At 41.3% G+C, this 17,540-nt stretch overlaps 1 protein-coding gene across 1 annotated transcript in view; it reads right to left on the reverse strand.

Moving 5' to 3' along the window:
• Nucleotides 1-17,540, reverse strand: part of zmp:0000000755 (phosphofurin acidic cluster sorting protein 2) — a 94,049-nt gene that overhangs the window by 35,454 nt on the left and 41,055 nt on the right. Inside the window, exons 2-4 of the mRNA XM_034681525.1 lie at nucleotides 16,565-16,652; nucleotides 5,077-5,166; nucleotides 918-1,043 (exon numbers count right to left, since the gene is read on the reverse strand). Of these exons, the coding sequence (XP_034537416.1) occupies nucleotides 918-1,043; nucleotides 5,077-5,166; nucleotides 16,565-16,652 (304 nt within the window). The remainder of the gene's footprint in view (nucleotides 1-917; nucleotides 1,044-5,076; nucleotides 5,167-16,564; nucleotides 16,653-17,540) is intronic.

Raw genomic sequence — 17,540 nt, forward strand, 5'->3', positions numbered from 1 at the left:
TACACACTGCACCTTTAAACACTACACACTGTACCTTTAAATGCTACACACTGCACCTTTAAATATTACCCACTACACCTTTAAAAACTACACACTGCACCTTTAAATACTACACACTGTACCTTTAAATTCTACCCACTGCACCTTTAAATACTACACACTACTGAACCTTTAAATACTACACACTGTACCTTTAAATACTACACACTTCACATTTAAAAACGACACACTGTACCTTTAAACACTACACACTGTACCTTTAAATACTACACACTGTACCTTTAAATGCTAAACACTGTACCTTTAAACACTACACACTGTACCTGTACCTTTAAATACCACACACTGTGCCTTTAAATGCTACACACTGTACCTTTAAACACTACACACTGTACCTGTACCTTTAAATACCACACACTTTACCTTTAAATGCTCCACACTGTACCTTGTAGAGCAACCTGTAGCTCTGTGTTATTAAATATAATTACAAGCCTCATCTGTTCTGAAGATGAAGAATAATGTATACACGCTCAGAGCATTGAAACATGCACGCACTCTGATTTTAATGCTAAATGACCTGCATTAAATCCTTAACGCTACATCTCCATGTAAAGAAACATCCATTACTTCAGCTCCTGTCCATTATTCCTGCAGAGCACACCTGAACGCACGCTTTGCAGGAGAAGCGCATACGCAGCCGGCTCCAGATGGCCCATAATCTCTCACAGCAGTATGTGTGATGAGCGTGAGTCATCTGAAATGATGTGTAACACAGGACGCAGACGCTAATAGGCATGTCAGTCACTGTCAGGAGCGTCACACGGTCACACAATCACAAGCTCAGAGCGACAACAACGAAATGTTTCCACGTCACACGCCTGAGAGCGAAGAAATGAATCTGAAGAGAGGAGCTTCACCTCAGCCATGTTGATCACTCCCACCGCTAACGTCTTGTAGCCCAGGATGGTTCGGTTCTTGTAGCGTTTCCTCCTCTGCAGCATGATCTGCAGTCTGTTGGTGTCCCTCTTCAGAAAGTGTGGATACTATAAATAAAGAGATAACACAGACAACATTAAACACTCATCAGACTTAAGGTGAAGCGTTGCATGTAGACTTATTTCAACACATCAAACGTCTTCATTGTAAGCAGCCACGTGCAACAACAGAAGAAACCCTGCTCTTCTTTCATGCAGGTAACTTCTCCTAACTTCACTGTTTATTTACATATTTATAAATAATAATAATGTGTGTGTTGATGATGTAAATATGAGACACACATTCTCCTCCTTCCTGTATTCAGACGAGGGTTGCCACCTTGGATTTGTGAAAAAAAGGGACACATGACCAATTGTTTGGGTTGGAGGGCTCGGCCACTATTACCAGTTCAGACTGACCAGATGAACATCAAATTCAGACATAGGACACTGGGAAGCTCTGCCGCTGCAATCTTGTCTTCTTCTGGTGAACCTTTTTTGGTCCTAAAAGTTGATATGGCTGCCTGTTTTTGTTTGTTTGATTCCACAGCTTGATGCTTTTTAGTTTTTGCATTTTTCTCTTCATATTTTACAGAGATTTTCACCGGACACAAAACGCGTGTGGTGGAAAAGTTGTCTCCCTGGGTCGGCCGTACCCGTCCAAACTCTCACAGTGTCGCCCAGTCAGGATTGTAACTACAGTGTCGAGACCAGTCTCAAGGCCGCTTATTTCAGGTCTCGGTCTCGTCTCGGTTTCTAAAGCATTTTTACTCGGTCTTGTCTCGGCCTCGGACTGGGCGGACTCTGTATATCATATCAAGACTGGTCTAGACCACCACTGAGGCACTCTGTGTCCCTGTCATTACTGTGATAAGAGAAAAAACTAAACTTAAGGAGTCAAAAGAAAGACAACAAAGATAAAACCAAACCTTGTTTGTTGCTGTCAATAGGATTCAAAGCAAACTTAAATAAAATAAACAGAAGTCTTTTATTTTGTTAACTCTCATCATGATTTTTCATTGATATATATGGTCTTGGTCTTGTCTCTGTCTTGCCCTGCCTTGGTCTTGGTCTTGACTCGGTCTCAATCCCTAAATGTCTTGGTCTAGCCTTGTCGGTGCACTCTGGTCTGAGACATGTCTTGGTCTTGGTTAAAATGGTCTTGACTACAACACTAGTCCACCCATTCATCCATTATCTTGACCGCTTATCCCGTTAGCCTATGCCAGCTGACTTCGGGCGGAAGGCAGGGTACAGCCAAGCGGCAACCTCCGGTCTAAAAATATGAGTCAATGCAGAAGTGTTAAAAGCTGCAGTTCATCGAGGATCCGCTTGAGGCTGGCTCCGGAAGTACCGGAAGTCACATACACATGAATGGGGAAAAGACGATCTTTGCAGCATTAATAAACATGTTTACAGCCTGGTACAAAAGATGAGTGTAGTCTGAATAGCTAATTTCTCGATGTCCTCTCACTGTGAGAAGGGTGAATTTTTTTCTAATTCGGCAATTTCGAAGATATTGAGATTACTAGTCTTCCAATGAGAGGCACAGCTGACTGCAGGAACACTGCAGCTGTTGGCTAGGAGGCTCAAAGCCCGCCTCTTTACGTCACACTGGCTCAACAGAAGCAATATGGCTGCTGCAGCCGATTGGTCTCAAAACAGCTCTTCAGAAACAGATGAGTGACGTCACGCATACTACGTCCATATTTTTTACAGTCTATGGATACACCCTGGACAGGTCGCCAACCTATCACAGGGCTAACACAGAGAGACAGACAACCATTCACGCACACACGCACACCTACGGGCAATTTTAGAGTGAACAATTAACCTGGTGAGCATGTTTTTGGACTGTGGGAGGAAGCCAGAGTACCCGGTGAGAACCCACGCATGCACGGGGAGAACATGCAAACTCCACACAGAAAGGCACCCACCTGACCGGGGATTCGAACCAGGAACCTTCTAGCTGTGAGGCAACAGTGCTACCCACTGCACCACCGTGCAGCCCTACAACACTAGTCACTAGTATATGTTTTTTTTTTCGTGCTGGTGTCTTGCATAGACTAGAGTACAGAATGAAGGAAATCAAATGAGGTTTTTGTATTCCCCAAAAAACGGGACAAATTGTGTCCCAGCAGAGATTTGTATTTTCCCGGGACAGCTGGTGAAAAAAGAGAACAATTCTGGGACAAACGGGGACGGGTGGCAACTCTAATTCAGACACCAGCCATGATCCAACATGTCGGGTGTTAGATTCTGCTCCTCGCTGACTAAACTATAAATAACCCTCGTGTGGTCAGTCTGCTGGACTGAGGCTGAACTGTTGCTCACTTCAGAGAGACGATTCTCTCACACATTTATTTAGTGTGTGATTATTTTTGCTCTTTCTGTCATTGGATGGAGTCCCTGTGTGTGTCTGTGTCAGAGCGGGATCATAACACTGCTCAGCTCTGTCTTTTAGTTCAGGATCATTGTGAAGACTTTTGATCAAATGTAGAAAAAAAAAAGTTGTCAGGTATCTCGGCTTGTTAGTTTTCCTGTTTTTGATTCCACTATCGATCCTCATTAAAGATCAGAGTCCTTTAAACTCCCCTTTAGATACTTTCCTCATGTTCTGTGAAAAGATGAGAGGATGAAAACATTTGAACAGGACTGGTCTTTACTTTTATTGTTTCATAATATCAAACTAAGAAAAGAAAAATGACGTTTATTGACATCTACCAAATTGTACCGACCGGACCTTGAACGCATCATAATAGTGAACTAACCAGCTTTTATTCTAACACAGATTTAAACCTTGGATAACTAATTAAACTAACAGGACTTGTTGCAAAGTTTGGGTGTGATTAAAGAGGAAGAGGAGGAGGAGTTGATAAAGTTATTCGACCTTCAGGTGGATCAGGTTCTACATTTTGTTTTAGTTTGATGCACAATGCCGATAAGCTCGTCCAAAGATCTCGTGCTCCGTCCTTAAACCAGATAACTTTCTAACATTACCTGTCCTTCTCTTCCTCCTTATCTTTATCTTTTACTTTAGAGTCTAACTTGAAACCTTTTGAGATTAAAAAAGATCTTCATACTAAGACCAGTTACAGGAAGTGGTTTCAAAGTTAGGCGTGGCCACAAGAGATGCAAGATGTAAATTCATACATTATAAAATTGTGCATAGATATTATTTTAAACAAGGATAATAAATGCTGGAAATGTTATAAAGTAGAGAGAGCACATTCCTTCATGCTCCATGGGGCTGAACCACAACACTACATTTCTGGAGAGTGGTGTTGAAGAGTCCTGAGGGCTGACTTAAACAGCATTACGTACAGATTATGTATTCCTTTATTACAGAGCGGATTCTGAGGTTTAAGATTTAATCCTTCTGTATATGTTTTGGGATTATTATGTTATTTTTTTGTTTTGTTTTTTTTTCATTTTTTTGAGTTTATTAATTTATTTCTTCAATTTTTTCATCTTAATTTAACTTTTATTTTTTTCTGGTTTTTATTCTTTATTTTTTTGTCTGTTTTTTATTTTAGTTTATTCTATTTATTTGTTTTCTGTTTTTACATTTTTTAATTCTCTTTTTTGTCTGTTTTTTTGCTCCTTTCCTCAGAATTGTCTTTATCACTTATGGACAGTTACTCCTTCATTATGTGTTTATCATTTATATTGTTTGCTTTTCATGCGATGACATCAATAAAAACTTGAATAACATTTTTTTTTTTGTGTTACCTGTTAGCCTGAATTTCAATTTCATGCAAAATCTCTATTAGAGAATCCTTGCATGTTTGTGCACCAAACCTGGTCTGTACTGGGACTCAAACCAGCAACCCTCGACTTCCACAGTCAGACTGTAGCGCTCTCATGAGCTTTGATGATTTTGATTTCAGGGTTTATAAAAAGAATCACCAGCTCCTTAAGAAACCCAGGCTTCATCCCCCTGAAGTCCTGAGTTCAGTCTCCACATAATAAACTCTCATTCATTTAGAGGTAGCATGTCTGCAGGAGGCTGAGGTTGAGGTGGAAGCTGCAGCACGACCCTGCCTGTCAGTTAACGGCTGCGTCAGTGTGAACAGTCACAGTTTAATGTCAGAGAGCTTGCCTGTAGTGAGAATGTGAGTTCCAGGTCTGTCTCCATCAGTCCGCTGGGCGGGAGGACGTACTCGTTTGATCTCAGGAGGCGCTTTGAGCCCTGCAGGAAGAGAGAAGACACATTTTAATGGAAGCAAAGTTAAATCATTAGAGACTGAAAGGCGGGTATGTTCAGCTTTTTATGACATGAGTTTAACTCTGGATAAAAATGTGCAGATTGTTTGATTTAAATTTAAGGGTTGGAGGAAATTCTGCACAATTCCTCCTCATGAGTCATTTCTTAAGATTATATGCATCCACAGAAAGTGACCGAGTGTGCACACATTTTTCTGTACGAGCTTCACTTTCACACGTTGATGCAGATTCACACCTTGAAGCAGCAGAAGACAAACTGTCCTCTGTGTCTGAAAGGAGACGATCAGAAAAACAGACACAGCCGGATCCTTCAGATTCAGAATCGAGGGTTTTGCATCCTGTGAGCGTCTCTCCAGGTTTGATTCATGATCTTAAGAGGGATGCTCGGTCCAGGTGGAGCTGTGACCGAAACCCAAGCTACCTCATTTATCTCTGCTACGCTTTGTGCCGCACGTCGTTGGGTTCTCATTCACAAATTAACGGCTCCTGTTTCAAGCCTGCGTCTCCAAACTCAGTGCGGTTTTATTTATGTCACGCTATCTATGTTGGTTACGAGAGAATCGCTGCCTGAGCTAATTCTGGGAGCTGGCACAGAGTCGGTGTCGCCAAACAGCCCGGGGATTTAAAGGTCACAGGTTATGGCAAACGTAACGACACCAACAAACAGGGTGTCCTCACAGGACCTGTCTAAGTCCTGGGCATGTTACAGTTAAGCGTCTTTCTCTGCATCTTCTGATCTGGACATGGAACCAGAGTGTGAGTGTGAGAACAGAGACAGACGTCGAGTCTTGAGTTCACAGTTTTCTATCAGTCTGTCTGTTGTGTAAGAAGTTTGGCAGATCATCGATGATATAAAAAACAACAGCCTAAAGCTGAGTTCAGGTGTCTGCAGAACATGCCAGCTGAATAAAGTCAGACTTGGTGAGCAGCAGGGAGCAGTAAGAATATCCTGCATCTGGCTTTATACAAGGGGGCAGAGAGGGAGGGAGGGAGGGAGGGGGAGGGGTCTTTGAAAGTCAGCTGTGCGACATTTGATCTGAATGTCATCAGAGCTGCTGAATCTTGAAACACACACCAAATGAAATGACTGGGTGTGTACCCAGGGATCATCGCATGATACCAGGAGGTGTTGGCTCCATGCTTCTGTACGGATGACACAAGCTCCACTTATTTTTAGTAACTAACTGTAAACTGTCGTATCTCAGGGTTAAAGCACTTAGCATGCAGGGCCATTAAAGCAACACTCAGTGAGTTTACATGGTGTTCAAATGATCAATTTATTGTCTGACTAAAACTGGACTTTTAAAGCTACAATATGCACCTTTAAAAACTACAGAATGCACCTTTAAAACTATACACTGCAACTGAAAATGCAACAGAATGCACCTTTAAATACTACACGCTACCTTTAAATACTACATACCGCACCTTTAAATGCTACACACTGCACCTTTAAATACTACACACTGTCCCTTTAAATGCTGCACACTGCACCTTTAAATACTACACACTGCACCTTTAAATACTACACACTGTCCCTTTAAATGCTGCACACTGCACCTTTAAATACTACATACTGTCCCTTTAAATGTTACACACTGCACCTTTAAATATTACATACTGCATCTATAAATACAAAACACAGCACCTTTAAATGCTACACACTGCCCCTTTAAATGCTACACACTGTCCCTTTAAATACCGCACACTACCTTTAAATACTACACACTGTACCTTTAAATACAACACACTGTGGCTTTAAATACGACACACTGCACCTTTAAATACTACACACTGTACCTTTAAATGCTACACACTGTGCCTTTAAATACGACACATTGCACCTTTAAATGCTACACACTGTACCTTCAAATACGACACACTGTACCGTTAAATACTACACACTGTGCCTTTAAATACTACACACTGTGCCTTTAAATACGACACACTGTCCCTTTAAATACTATACACTGTGCCTTTAAATACAACACACTGCACCTTTAAATACGACACACTGTCCCTTTAAATACAACACACTACACCTTCAAATGCTACACACTGTCCCTTTAATTACTACACACTGTACCTTTAAGTACTACACACTGCACCTTTAAATACTACACACTGCACCTTTAAATACTACACACTGTCCCTTTAAATACAACACACTGCACCTTTAAATACTACACACTGCACCTTTAAATACTACACACTGTCCCTCTAAATACAACACACTGTACCTTTAAATACTACACACTGTCCCTCTAAATACGACACACTGTCCCTTTAAATACTACACACTGTCCCTTTAATTACAACACACTGTCCCTTTAAATGCGACACACTGCACCTTGTATGTCAGCATATAGAAACACATGTATCACAGTGTGAAAGTCTTTGCTCTATAATGTATTCGTGTGTTATATTGTTTATTTTCTCGCTCCTGTGTGATATCATAGTCGAGCACAGATGTTTGCATTATGAAACACTATCTGTTTAAGATTTTAGGACTTCTGGTTGAATTATTCAGACCGTTCACTTTTCATGCAGTTCCACTTCTTGCATAAGGTTTCTGAAATATGAAGTCTCAGTGTGCAGGCATGTAAAGAGCCGGCCTTTAGCACTCAGAGAACACAACGCTTAACTCTACCTCATGAAGCGGAAGAACTCTTTAAGAGAACACTTAGAGCTGCGTTTATAATTTAAGATGCATGAGAATTATTTTGTTAAGAAAAGGGGAAAGAAGCAAAGAGGAATATTTAGCTCAGCTGACACCTAAGGATGTAGAGGTATGCTATGATTCAAATTAGCGAGATGAAAATGTACAATACTGTCTAACAGCAGAGGGCGCCTGTGTGGCTGTTTGGCTTCTTTTGCATGTTATTATAGGCATTTTTCGAACAGAGGAACTTTACCCCTGAACTACGTGCGTTTCGACCGGTGGACCCAGGGTCTAAATTTAGTTCAGGGGTAGATAATCTCCCCCCTAAAAAGCCCCTGCTAGGGGGTAGTACTTTTTAAAAAAAAAAAATTGTCAAATTTTTTTTTTCAACTTTTTTTTTTCAATTTTTTTCTTGTCAAATTTTTTTTTTCAACTTTTTTTTTTCAATTTTTTTCTTGTCAAAAGTTTTTTTTCAACTTTTTTTTTTTCATTTTTTTTTTTTTCAAAAATTTTTCTTTGAAAATTTTTTGTTTCAAATTTAAAAAAAAAACATTCACATTCATTGTTTTTTCCATCTGTGATTCTCTTGATTTCTCTTCCTTTCATTAGTTTTTATTTGTTCTATCTTTTTTGTATGTGTGTGTACTTTTCAAAAGAAGAAGCTGTGATTCTCTTGATTTAGCAGCTTGTAACAGTAGTCTTCTCTCAGCCCACCATGAATGCGTCTCTCCTCCCGGTGTTCCGGTTTTAAAAGTGACCCTGTAAACTGGAGACCTTCAGCTGAACGTGTCAGTGTTTGTGGAGTTTACACAGCTGTTGAAACACAGAGGGAGTTTTAAGATTCAAAATATCCTCATCAGATATTTAATGATCGTCCAAAGACGTTTATGAGGGATGCATCCGGCTGAGAGTCTCCAGTTAGCAGGGTCGCTGTTTAAACCAAAACACCGGTCGATCTCTGCCACGGCTTTTTGAGTTCAAAAGGATTTTAAAGCCGTGTTGAAACGTCTTTGCTACTCGCGCTTATCTCCTCTCACGTGTTGATTCAGTGAATCCATCTGTGAAGAAATATAGCACCATCTAAAACAGCGCCAGCTGAGTCTCTTCATGCTAACAGGCTAACTGTTGTGTTGCTCATAATGATACCTGCCTGTCCGTCTGCTTCTATGGTGTCATCTGTGATGAATGGCCTTCGTCTTTGTTTTACTGCCCTCTACTGGTCTGGTGGTGTAGTGCATTTACTTTTTTTTTCTCCATATGTCACTGGCCTGATTTGCACAATCTACCCGGGACTTCAGCCAGCGGTCAAAACGCAGACAACAATGGGGGCACAGGAACTTTTTAGTTCAAGGGAAAGTAGTTCTGGGGGCTAAAAGACCCTGGAACTCTTGGTCGAAATGCACCTATAAGCCTATATGTCTCTTCTGTCTGTAGCTGCAAAGATGCGTACAGACATAGCAGCAGCAGGTGGAATTTTACTTTACAATATAGAGGAGGTACCTTTTGTGTCCTTTCAAAATAAAATCATAAAGTTAAAATAACAAAAATAAAGAAACCTACAGTAAAAAAAAGCAAAATAAAGCCTGTATGGTGAGGGAATCTAATCTCTAAAGCTCAAACACAAATCAATAGATGAGATCACGACTCGTACTCAGTATGTAAAGAAAGCAGAGTGTAAATATGTGTCTGGGTCTGACCTTGTCACTAACCTGAACTCTACAAAGAGGCCTTGTGTGCACTCTTTTCTCATGCTCACAGGCAGCTACAATGAATCAAAGCACAAAAGCTGAGCACTCTCAAACTGCCTGACATGCATTAACAATACAGAGCCTTGGCAAGAAAAGCTTGTACTGAATGTCCTCTCTCCCCCCTCCCGCCCCTGTGACAAGCTCCTCCACTGTCTCTCTGGGGCCGGGCGGGGGGATGTTACAGCCCCTAAACTCTACAGAGCTCCACCAGTCTGTGGGAAAACACGTCCGACTTTACACCTCCTCTCAGAGCTCGTCTTTTTAAACATGCTAAATTCTCTAAATTGGCTCCCCTGTTGGCAGAGACACGACGGGGAGCGATTTAGGGTCAGGACATGAGCTCAGCTTGCAATTGTATTAGTGAGGTTTTAAAGGCATTTTGAGGCTTCTGCTTCCTCCCAACACACACTCACTCACACACGCACACACACACACACAGATACACAACCGTAATTGGATCATATCTGAGTGTGCTGCAAATGGAAGTGCTTTGGACAGCAGCTCGCACTGAAATGAGGATTGCACGCCTTTCTTATCATAATCCAGCTGACATCAATGTCTGGCTCCGAGCTCGGGCTGCAGCACACAGACTCCAAACGCAGAGTGAAGGGGGGAAAGAGAGGGCACTAGTTTTCTGATGAAGACTTTTAATGTATATAAAGTAAATGTAGTGTAGGGATGGGACAAATAATGATATGGCAACATATTGTTGTCCTGACTCACATTGCTTTAATTTAACATGACTTACGGTGTCACTACTCCACGACTCCACCAGGAGGCACTGATGACAAGAGTCGTAATGTATCATATCACATCATTTTGTGTCGTACCACCTCGTATCGTGTTATATCAGATCATGTTGTGTAGTGTTGTATCGTAGTGTTGTATCATATCGTGTCTTATTATATCGTGATGTATCATATATTGTATCGTATCATAATGTATTGTATAATATTGTATCGTATTGTATCGTATCTTATTGTATTGTATCATATCATGTTAGTGACTCCACAAAGAGGCACAAATGACAAGAGTTGTAATGTATCATATCACATCACATCATTTGTGTCGTACCCAAGGGAGAGGTTCCGGTGGCTGGCGGTGAGGCTTTCAGCAGTGTGACTGCCCCCCTGGTGGCTGGATGAAGTATAGGTCAAAAAATCCGTCTCCGAAAATAAATACACATCGTACGAATGTTTCTCACATCCGTATGCTGTGGTGATATGTAGTTAGTATTTGAGTGTTTTGTGTTCAAGGCCTCTTTTTTCTGTAAAGTTTCTTTTTTCGTTAGTTATTAGAGTTTAGAAAACGGGGTCTTACTTCCGGGTTTCCTTTGATTCACAGCCGCCGTAGAGGGAATCGTATTGTATCGTATTGTATCGTATTGTATCGTATTGTATCGTATTGTATCGTATTGTATCGTATTGTATCGTATTGTATCTTGTCATATTGTATCGTATTGTATCGTATTGTATCGTATTGTATCTTGTCATATTGTATCGTTTTGTATCGTATTGTATCGTATTGTATCTTGTCATATTGTATCGTATTGTATCGTATTGTATCGTATTGTATCTTGTCATATTGTATCGTATTGTATCGTATTGTATCGTATTGTATCGTATTGTATCGTATTGTATCTTGTCATATTGTATCGTATTGTATCGTATTGTATCATATTGTATCTTGTCATATTGTATCATATCATATTGTATCATATTGTATCATATTGTATCATATTGTATCGTATTGTATCGTATTGTATCGTATTGTATCGTATTGTATCGTATTGTATCGTATTGTATCGTATTGTATCGTATTGTATCTTGTCATATTGTATCGTATTGTATCGTATTGTATCGTATTGTATCTTGTCATATTGTATCGTATTGTATCGTATTGTATCGTATTGTATCTTGTCATATTGTATCGTATTGTATCGTATTGTATCGTATTGTATCGTATTGTATCGTATTGTATCTTGTCATATTGTATCGTATTGTATCGTATTGTATCATATTGTATCTTGTCATATTGTATCGTATCATATTGTATCATATTGTATCATATTGTATCATATTGTATCGTATTGTATCGTATTGTATCTTATTGTATCGTATTGTATCGTATTGTATCGTATTGTATCGTATTGTATCGTATTGTATCTTGTCTTATTGTATCATATTGTATCATATTGTATCATATTGTATCGTATTGTATCGTATTGTATCATATTGTATCTTGTCATATTGTATCGTATATTACCGTCTATTTGTGGTCCCCGAACTGTTATTCCTTCACTCTGTGTTTTGGTCGGGTCACCGCATGTTTACTGGGACTTGTCTCCATGTCAACGATACGCAGACAGGCTGTTACTGGGTCTCTTAGAGTCCACTGCTGCGAGTGAAATTTTTTTTCATGTTGGCACTTTGCCAGCTGTAGGACCCTAGAATAAAACGGTGTGTTCACAGTTTGCAGCTCAAAGAAAAGTGGACGGTGAAAATCAGCGATTGAAAGAAGAATAGAGTGAATAAGTTCCTCTGCTCCTTCACTTGCCATGCCATGAAATGCAGTGAAGGCCCACAGATAGGGTGCTTTGCACATGCAGTACATTTTGAGTTGAATGTTGTTTTTATTTAATGGGCAAAGTGTTTTACAAAATAAATGGAGGGACAAAGTTATATTTGTCTTGTCTTCTTTTTTTTTGCTGATCCGAAAAACGATCCGATCCGTGACTCAAAACCGTGATCTGATCCGAACCGTGAGTTTTTTGACCCGTTGCACCCCTAATTGTATTGTATCTTGTCGTGTTGTTTTATTTTGTATCCTGACATAATATTGTATCATATCGAATCTTATTGTATTGTACATTATTTTTAATTATTTATTGTATTGTTTATGGCATGTTTACAGTTTTATTTACTTTGATGATTTGTTGCTTCTGTTAATATATTTCATATTCCTGAAGTGGGACCAATAACAGTTTATCTTATGTTGTTAAGAACTTGAGTTACTAAGAAGAGGGTTGGTGACAGGCACTGTCTGAGCTCTAGTCACCTCTTTCATCAAATTCTACAAATTTTACTGTTTTTAAATCCTCCTTTGTATCTCATTATATTTTGTATCTTTGTCTTTTAAATGCTTGTTTTATTCATAGGAAATTATAAAGTACGTTTGTTGATTTTGTCAAGTTAGTGGAGGTAACAGGACTGTATTAGAGATGTGAAGATCATAGGCACATGTGGAAAAATCATAAATCAAATACTCATGACTGAGAATAATATACACTTTTATTTTAATACATTTAAAAGATATGAAAGGTTAAAAGTTTCAGAAGTAATAATGTTTCAAATGTCGTTTGTTTGTAACAGAGTCACTGATTGGTGCATTTAGTAAAATCTACAGAAATCTGAAGGTTTGGTTAAAATGTTAAATCATCATGAGCCTGCAGTCTTTGTTATTGTCGTCTCTGCAGAAGGTTTAAAGGAACTGGAGTGAACTGGTTTTTAAAGAAGAATTACAGAGCTGCCCGGTCCTGCAGAGGTTCTCTTCAGAGGCCTGAGCTTCTTGCAGCGACCCGGCGGTCTCCTGAGAGACAGACGATGATCCCCGGGAACACAGAGCCTCCTGGAGACTAAAACTGCAATCTCATCATCCCTGCTGCTGAGGCTTTGGGAGACTATCCAAACAGCTCGCCATTACCCGGGTTATGTGTGCACGCAGGCCAGTCCGCCTGATGAGACCCGCAGAGAGAAGAGACAGCCACTGTATGCTGAACAGAGAGCCAACGACGTGCTGTAATGAGCTTTTTGTTATTCTCTGTCTGAAAACAAACCCCTCTTATCCCTCCCTCATGTTCTCCTACGGTCTCCTCATCCCCTCAGCGGCTCCACCAAACACAACCTGCTGGAAATTGCATTTAATGCTCCAGTTCCGGAGCGGCGGTGAGCAGAGCGCTGCTCGGCTGTCCTGAGGGCAGCTCAGCAGAAACGGAGAGATTTCACGCTCCGCAGACGACGCAGCTCACGGAGAACGCCAGACTTGGTTGGTTACTTTCTCCTTCAGGATGACAGTAAAGCTGGATGATGTGTTTCTCTTTAAATAGAATCAGCCAGTGCTGCATAAAATTTCAATTACGTTTTGTAATGAGGGAGAGAATATTGAGACAGAGACAGCCGGACGGTCCTCTCTGAGGCATGACGGCAGACTGAAGGGGACGGGGCTGATAAAGGATTGAAGTTTGGAAGCTCTCAGCCAAAGACTGAAACAGCTTTATGAGTTATATAACTTTCATTTCATGCTTTTTAACGCAGGCGATCAATCACCGTCGGAGACCTCATGAGAGAGAGAACACATATTTGATGTTTGGACAGAAGAGGAGGAGCAAAGAGCGTCTCTCTCTCCCTCCTCAGCTCCCTCGTTCATTCAGTGTTGGTTTAATAAGTTCATCTCTAATCAAATACATTTAACTTATGTAATAATGTGTGGTTTAAAGGTTGGTCACCACATGCAATCACATTAATTCTACCAGAGCCCAAGGCTGCAGAGGCTGCAGAGAGGGAGCGACTGATTAACGCTCGTCTGATTGGACGGTGAAGAAGTTTATCTGCTGTCAGTCAAAAGAGAGACGTTAGCATATATCTTCCTCTTGGCCTGTTCTTACGTCTTTGACATTTCTCCATACTTTCTCACCGTATGTGTTTACACTCACACCGTACAATAACTCCTCTGATATCAAAGGGTTAGCATTTTTTTGTATTTTTGTCTCAGGTTTTATCAGATGTGTCATATTTTGCTGTCATGGACACTTTGGCAATAACTGCTTATTTTCCTATTTTTGCCTTTTCATCCCTGTTTTGGATTTTTGTTGCAAATAGTTAAAAATAGCTAAAATTTTGGAATACTGCCGAGCTCGTGATGTCACTTTCCCTCATCGACCGATCAAAATCATGAGGGGGCGGGACCTCTGATTTCACTTTTGTCACCAACAGAGGAGAAACTACTAAAGGGTCAAATAATCAGGTCTGAGCAGCAGCTAACATCAGACAGAGATGGACATTCAAGAGCTGGATCAGGCTTGGACCAGCTCTTAGTTATGCTGCTATAGGCTCAGACTGGCACACTGGGATCCTCTCCCTCTCTCTCCTCTCTCTGCCTGTCTCTTCCTTTAACTCTTCCTGTCCCACTAAAGTTACTAACCATAGACCTTTCTGGAGTCCCTGAGCTCCCTTGTCCCGTAGGTTCCTCTGGATCTCTGCTGCTGTGGACGTGCCAGACTCCAGCTGCTACAACTACTACTATCCATCTCACCACTATCATCTCTCTCTCTCTTCATCTCCCTCTATCCCTCTCTCCAACACGGAAGGTCTCAGCAGATGTGTGTCTAACATGAGTCTGGTCCTGCTGGAGTTTTCTGCCTGCTGTTTGACTTCAAGGTCTGAGCATGCTCAGACGGTCTAGTCCAGTTTGGGGCCGATTGTGTTAACATGCAAGAGACTATAGATCTCTAACCACATCATCTAGGTTTGTTAGTCTGACTTTGAGATATGAGACTTGACTTCAGTCGGATCAACATGTATTTTAAGAATCCAGTTTTAGTTGGACTGACACAATAAATCAATTTAAGCATCATGTTAAAGAACTGATTGTTGGAAAACCCTGATGAAAGCCTCAGACTGAAACTTTTTCATGTCTTTAAGCTATTAAAGTTGCTACAACTTCTACTATCCGTCTCTCCACTATCATCTCTCTCTCTCTCTCTTCATCTCCCTCTATCCCTCTCTCCAACACGGTCTCAGCAGATGTGTGTCTAACATGAGTCTGGTCCTGCTGGAGGTTTCTGCCTGTTAAAGGAAGTTTGTCCTTGCCACTGTAACTTGCTAAATGCTGCAAAGTGCTCTGCTCATGGTGGATTAAGGTGAGATCAGACTGAGTCCTGTCTGTAAGATGGGACTGGATCTGATCCTGTCTTGATGTTGGGTCTTTGTGAATAATAGAACATAGAGTACGGTCTAGACCTGCTCTGTTTGGAAAGAGTCTGAGGAGAACATTTGTTGGGATTTGGTGATACATAGTCGCCCCCTCTCTGCTGGACGCCTCGCTCTCTGTGTTTCCTCCACGATTTCTGTGATTGAAAGTAAATATGAAGCAGACAGAACTTCAAACAGACTTTATGGTGAGTGCAGTCTCAGCTTTTCAGCTTTTTAAGAAACGCAGTCAGTGGACACAGGCCCTTAAAGTCTGCTCGTCTTTACGACTGGCCTGCAGCTGAGACTCTGCGACCTGTCAGGCATACGAGCACTGAGCATGAGTCCAGTCTCTGCATACATCTCCCCGTATGTGCCGTTATTCTGTTAAATACTTAGCCTCTTCCTCCTTCCACTCTTCAGGTTCACACTCAAACACAGAGGAGGCAGGACATTACAAGTTAAAACAACCTCTCAAACTCTCTGCCAACAAACCGTCACTCGCACGGACTTTATTCTGAAAGGGTGATACGTTATCCTGTCGTTTACGGCGCTCGCTCTGAGCTGGAGGAATATTTTGAATTCCACGTGAAGGATGGGATGACGGCTGAACGGGAATGTGTTGCTCTAGTTACGGTCAGGAGGAAACACAACAAACATGAATCCCTCCGTTCTGCAGGAAGGAAGGAGGAAGCTGAAATGAAATAAGAACTGAGCTGGGTTTGTTTACGGATTAAGCGTTCTCAGATAAAATAACTGTGCTTTATCTCTGTGATGTCAAACTGGAGTTGAAGTGGAGTTAAAAGGAGCTCTTTGATTGGCTGGTGTTTGTGTACGCAGGACAGAGGAGGTTGTAGGAAAGGAAGCCGTGAAGTGACATGAATATGACAGATGCTCATCTTTAAATCAGGAGTGGAAGAGACTCATGAAGGCTTCGTGTGCACCTGAGGAGGTTTTTATCCAACAGCACGTCTTCTCATCACTCACCTGTATTTTGACAGCTATACTCAAGGAGTTGAGCTCTTTATCCAGTTCTTTAAGGACGACCAGTTTCTTCAGCGTGAGGCTGCAGAGTCTGTGGAGAGGAAGGAGAGGAAGAAGAGGAGAGGATCAGTGGCATGACTAACACGGAGCATGGGAGCAGCATCTGAGGAAGACGAGCACGGAGGACGAAGCAGCACCCACAGCTCACAGAGTCTATTTCTACCTGTGGTTTTATTCTACTGTGGTAAAGACAGGAACCATGCAGGTAGAGTACGGTCTAATCTGTGCACTTGGTCTCAGGTGTGTTTGTAGTTTAATGTGAGACCAGAGAGAGAAGACGTGGATGTAACCTGCAGACAGACTCAGGATCAACAACCTGCTTTAATGTGGCGTGCTATTTTCCTGCTGACGTGTTTTCAAAGCGGCACAGCGTCATTTTTAGAAATCGCTTTATGAGCCAGAATTATTGGGACTATTTCAGGACCTGACACACTCCAGTCCTCTGCCTTTTCATCTGAGTACGCAGCACGTCAGTCCTGTTCTACCTCCACCAATAAAATCAGCTCATCTCCCAAAATAAACAGGTGCACTACGAGGTCAGAGCGGATCTCTGAAAGCTCAGGACCTGGACCAAACTCTCCAATTTCTGCAGGTGAGATAATAAGAACACATTCTGCTCTCTTCAGCTCTGTGTACCTCATCTTAATAAATAATCTCAGTGAGTGTGTTTACACCCTGGATCCGATCCAGGATTGAAGTTTTCATGTTTCTGCGTGTAAACAATCCTGATTTCAGAAACCAGTTTGAGCCCTTATCCTGGTTTTGCTGCCTGCAGCATGCAAACACCTTATCCCGGTTTCTGCAAGCTGTGACTACCTGTGCAGGCGCCGCCTCAGCCGAGTGACAAATCAACAAAACAAACACAGTGGCAATGAGAGCATCTAGGATAGGAGCTTCAACATGCTGCGGATCCCTTTGG

The sequence above is a fragment of the Notolabrus celidotus genome, chromosome 4 (assembly GCF_009762535.1).
Source record: "Notolabrus celidotus isolate fNotCel1 chromosome 4, fNotCel1.pri, whole genome shotgun sequence".
Classification (NCBI taxonomy): Eukaryota; Metazoa; Chordata; class Actinopteri; order Labriformes; family Labridae; genus Notolabrus; species Notolabrus celidotus.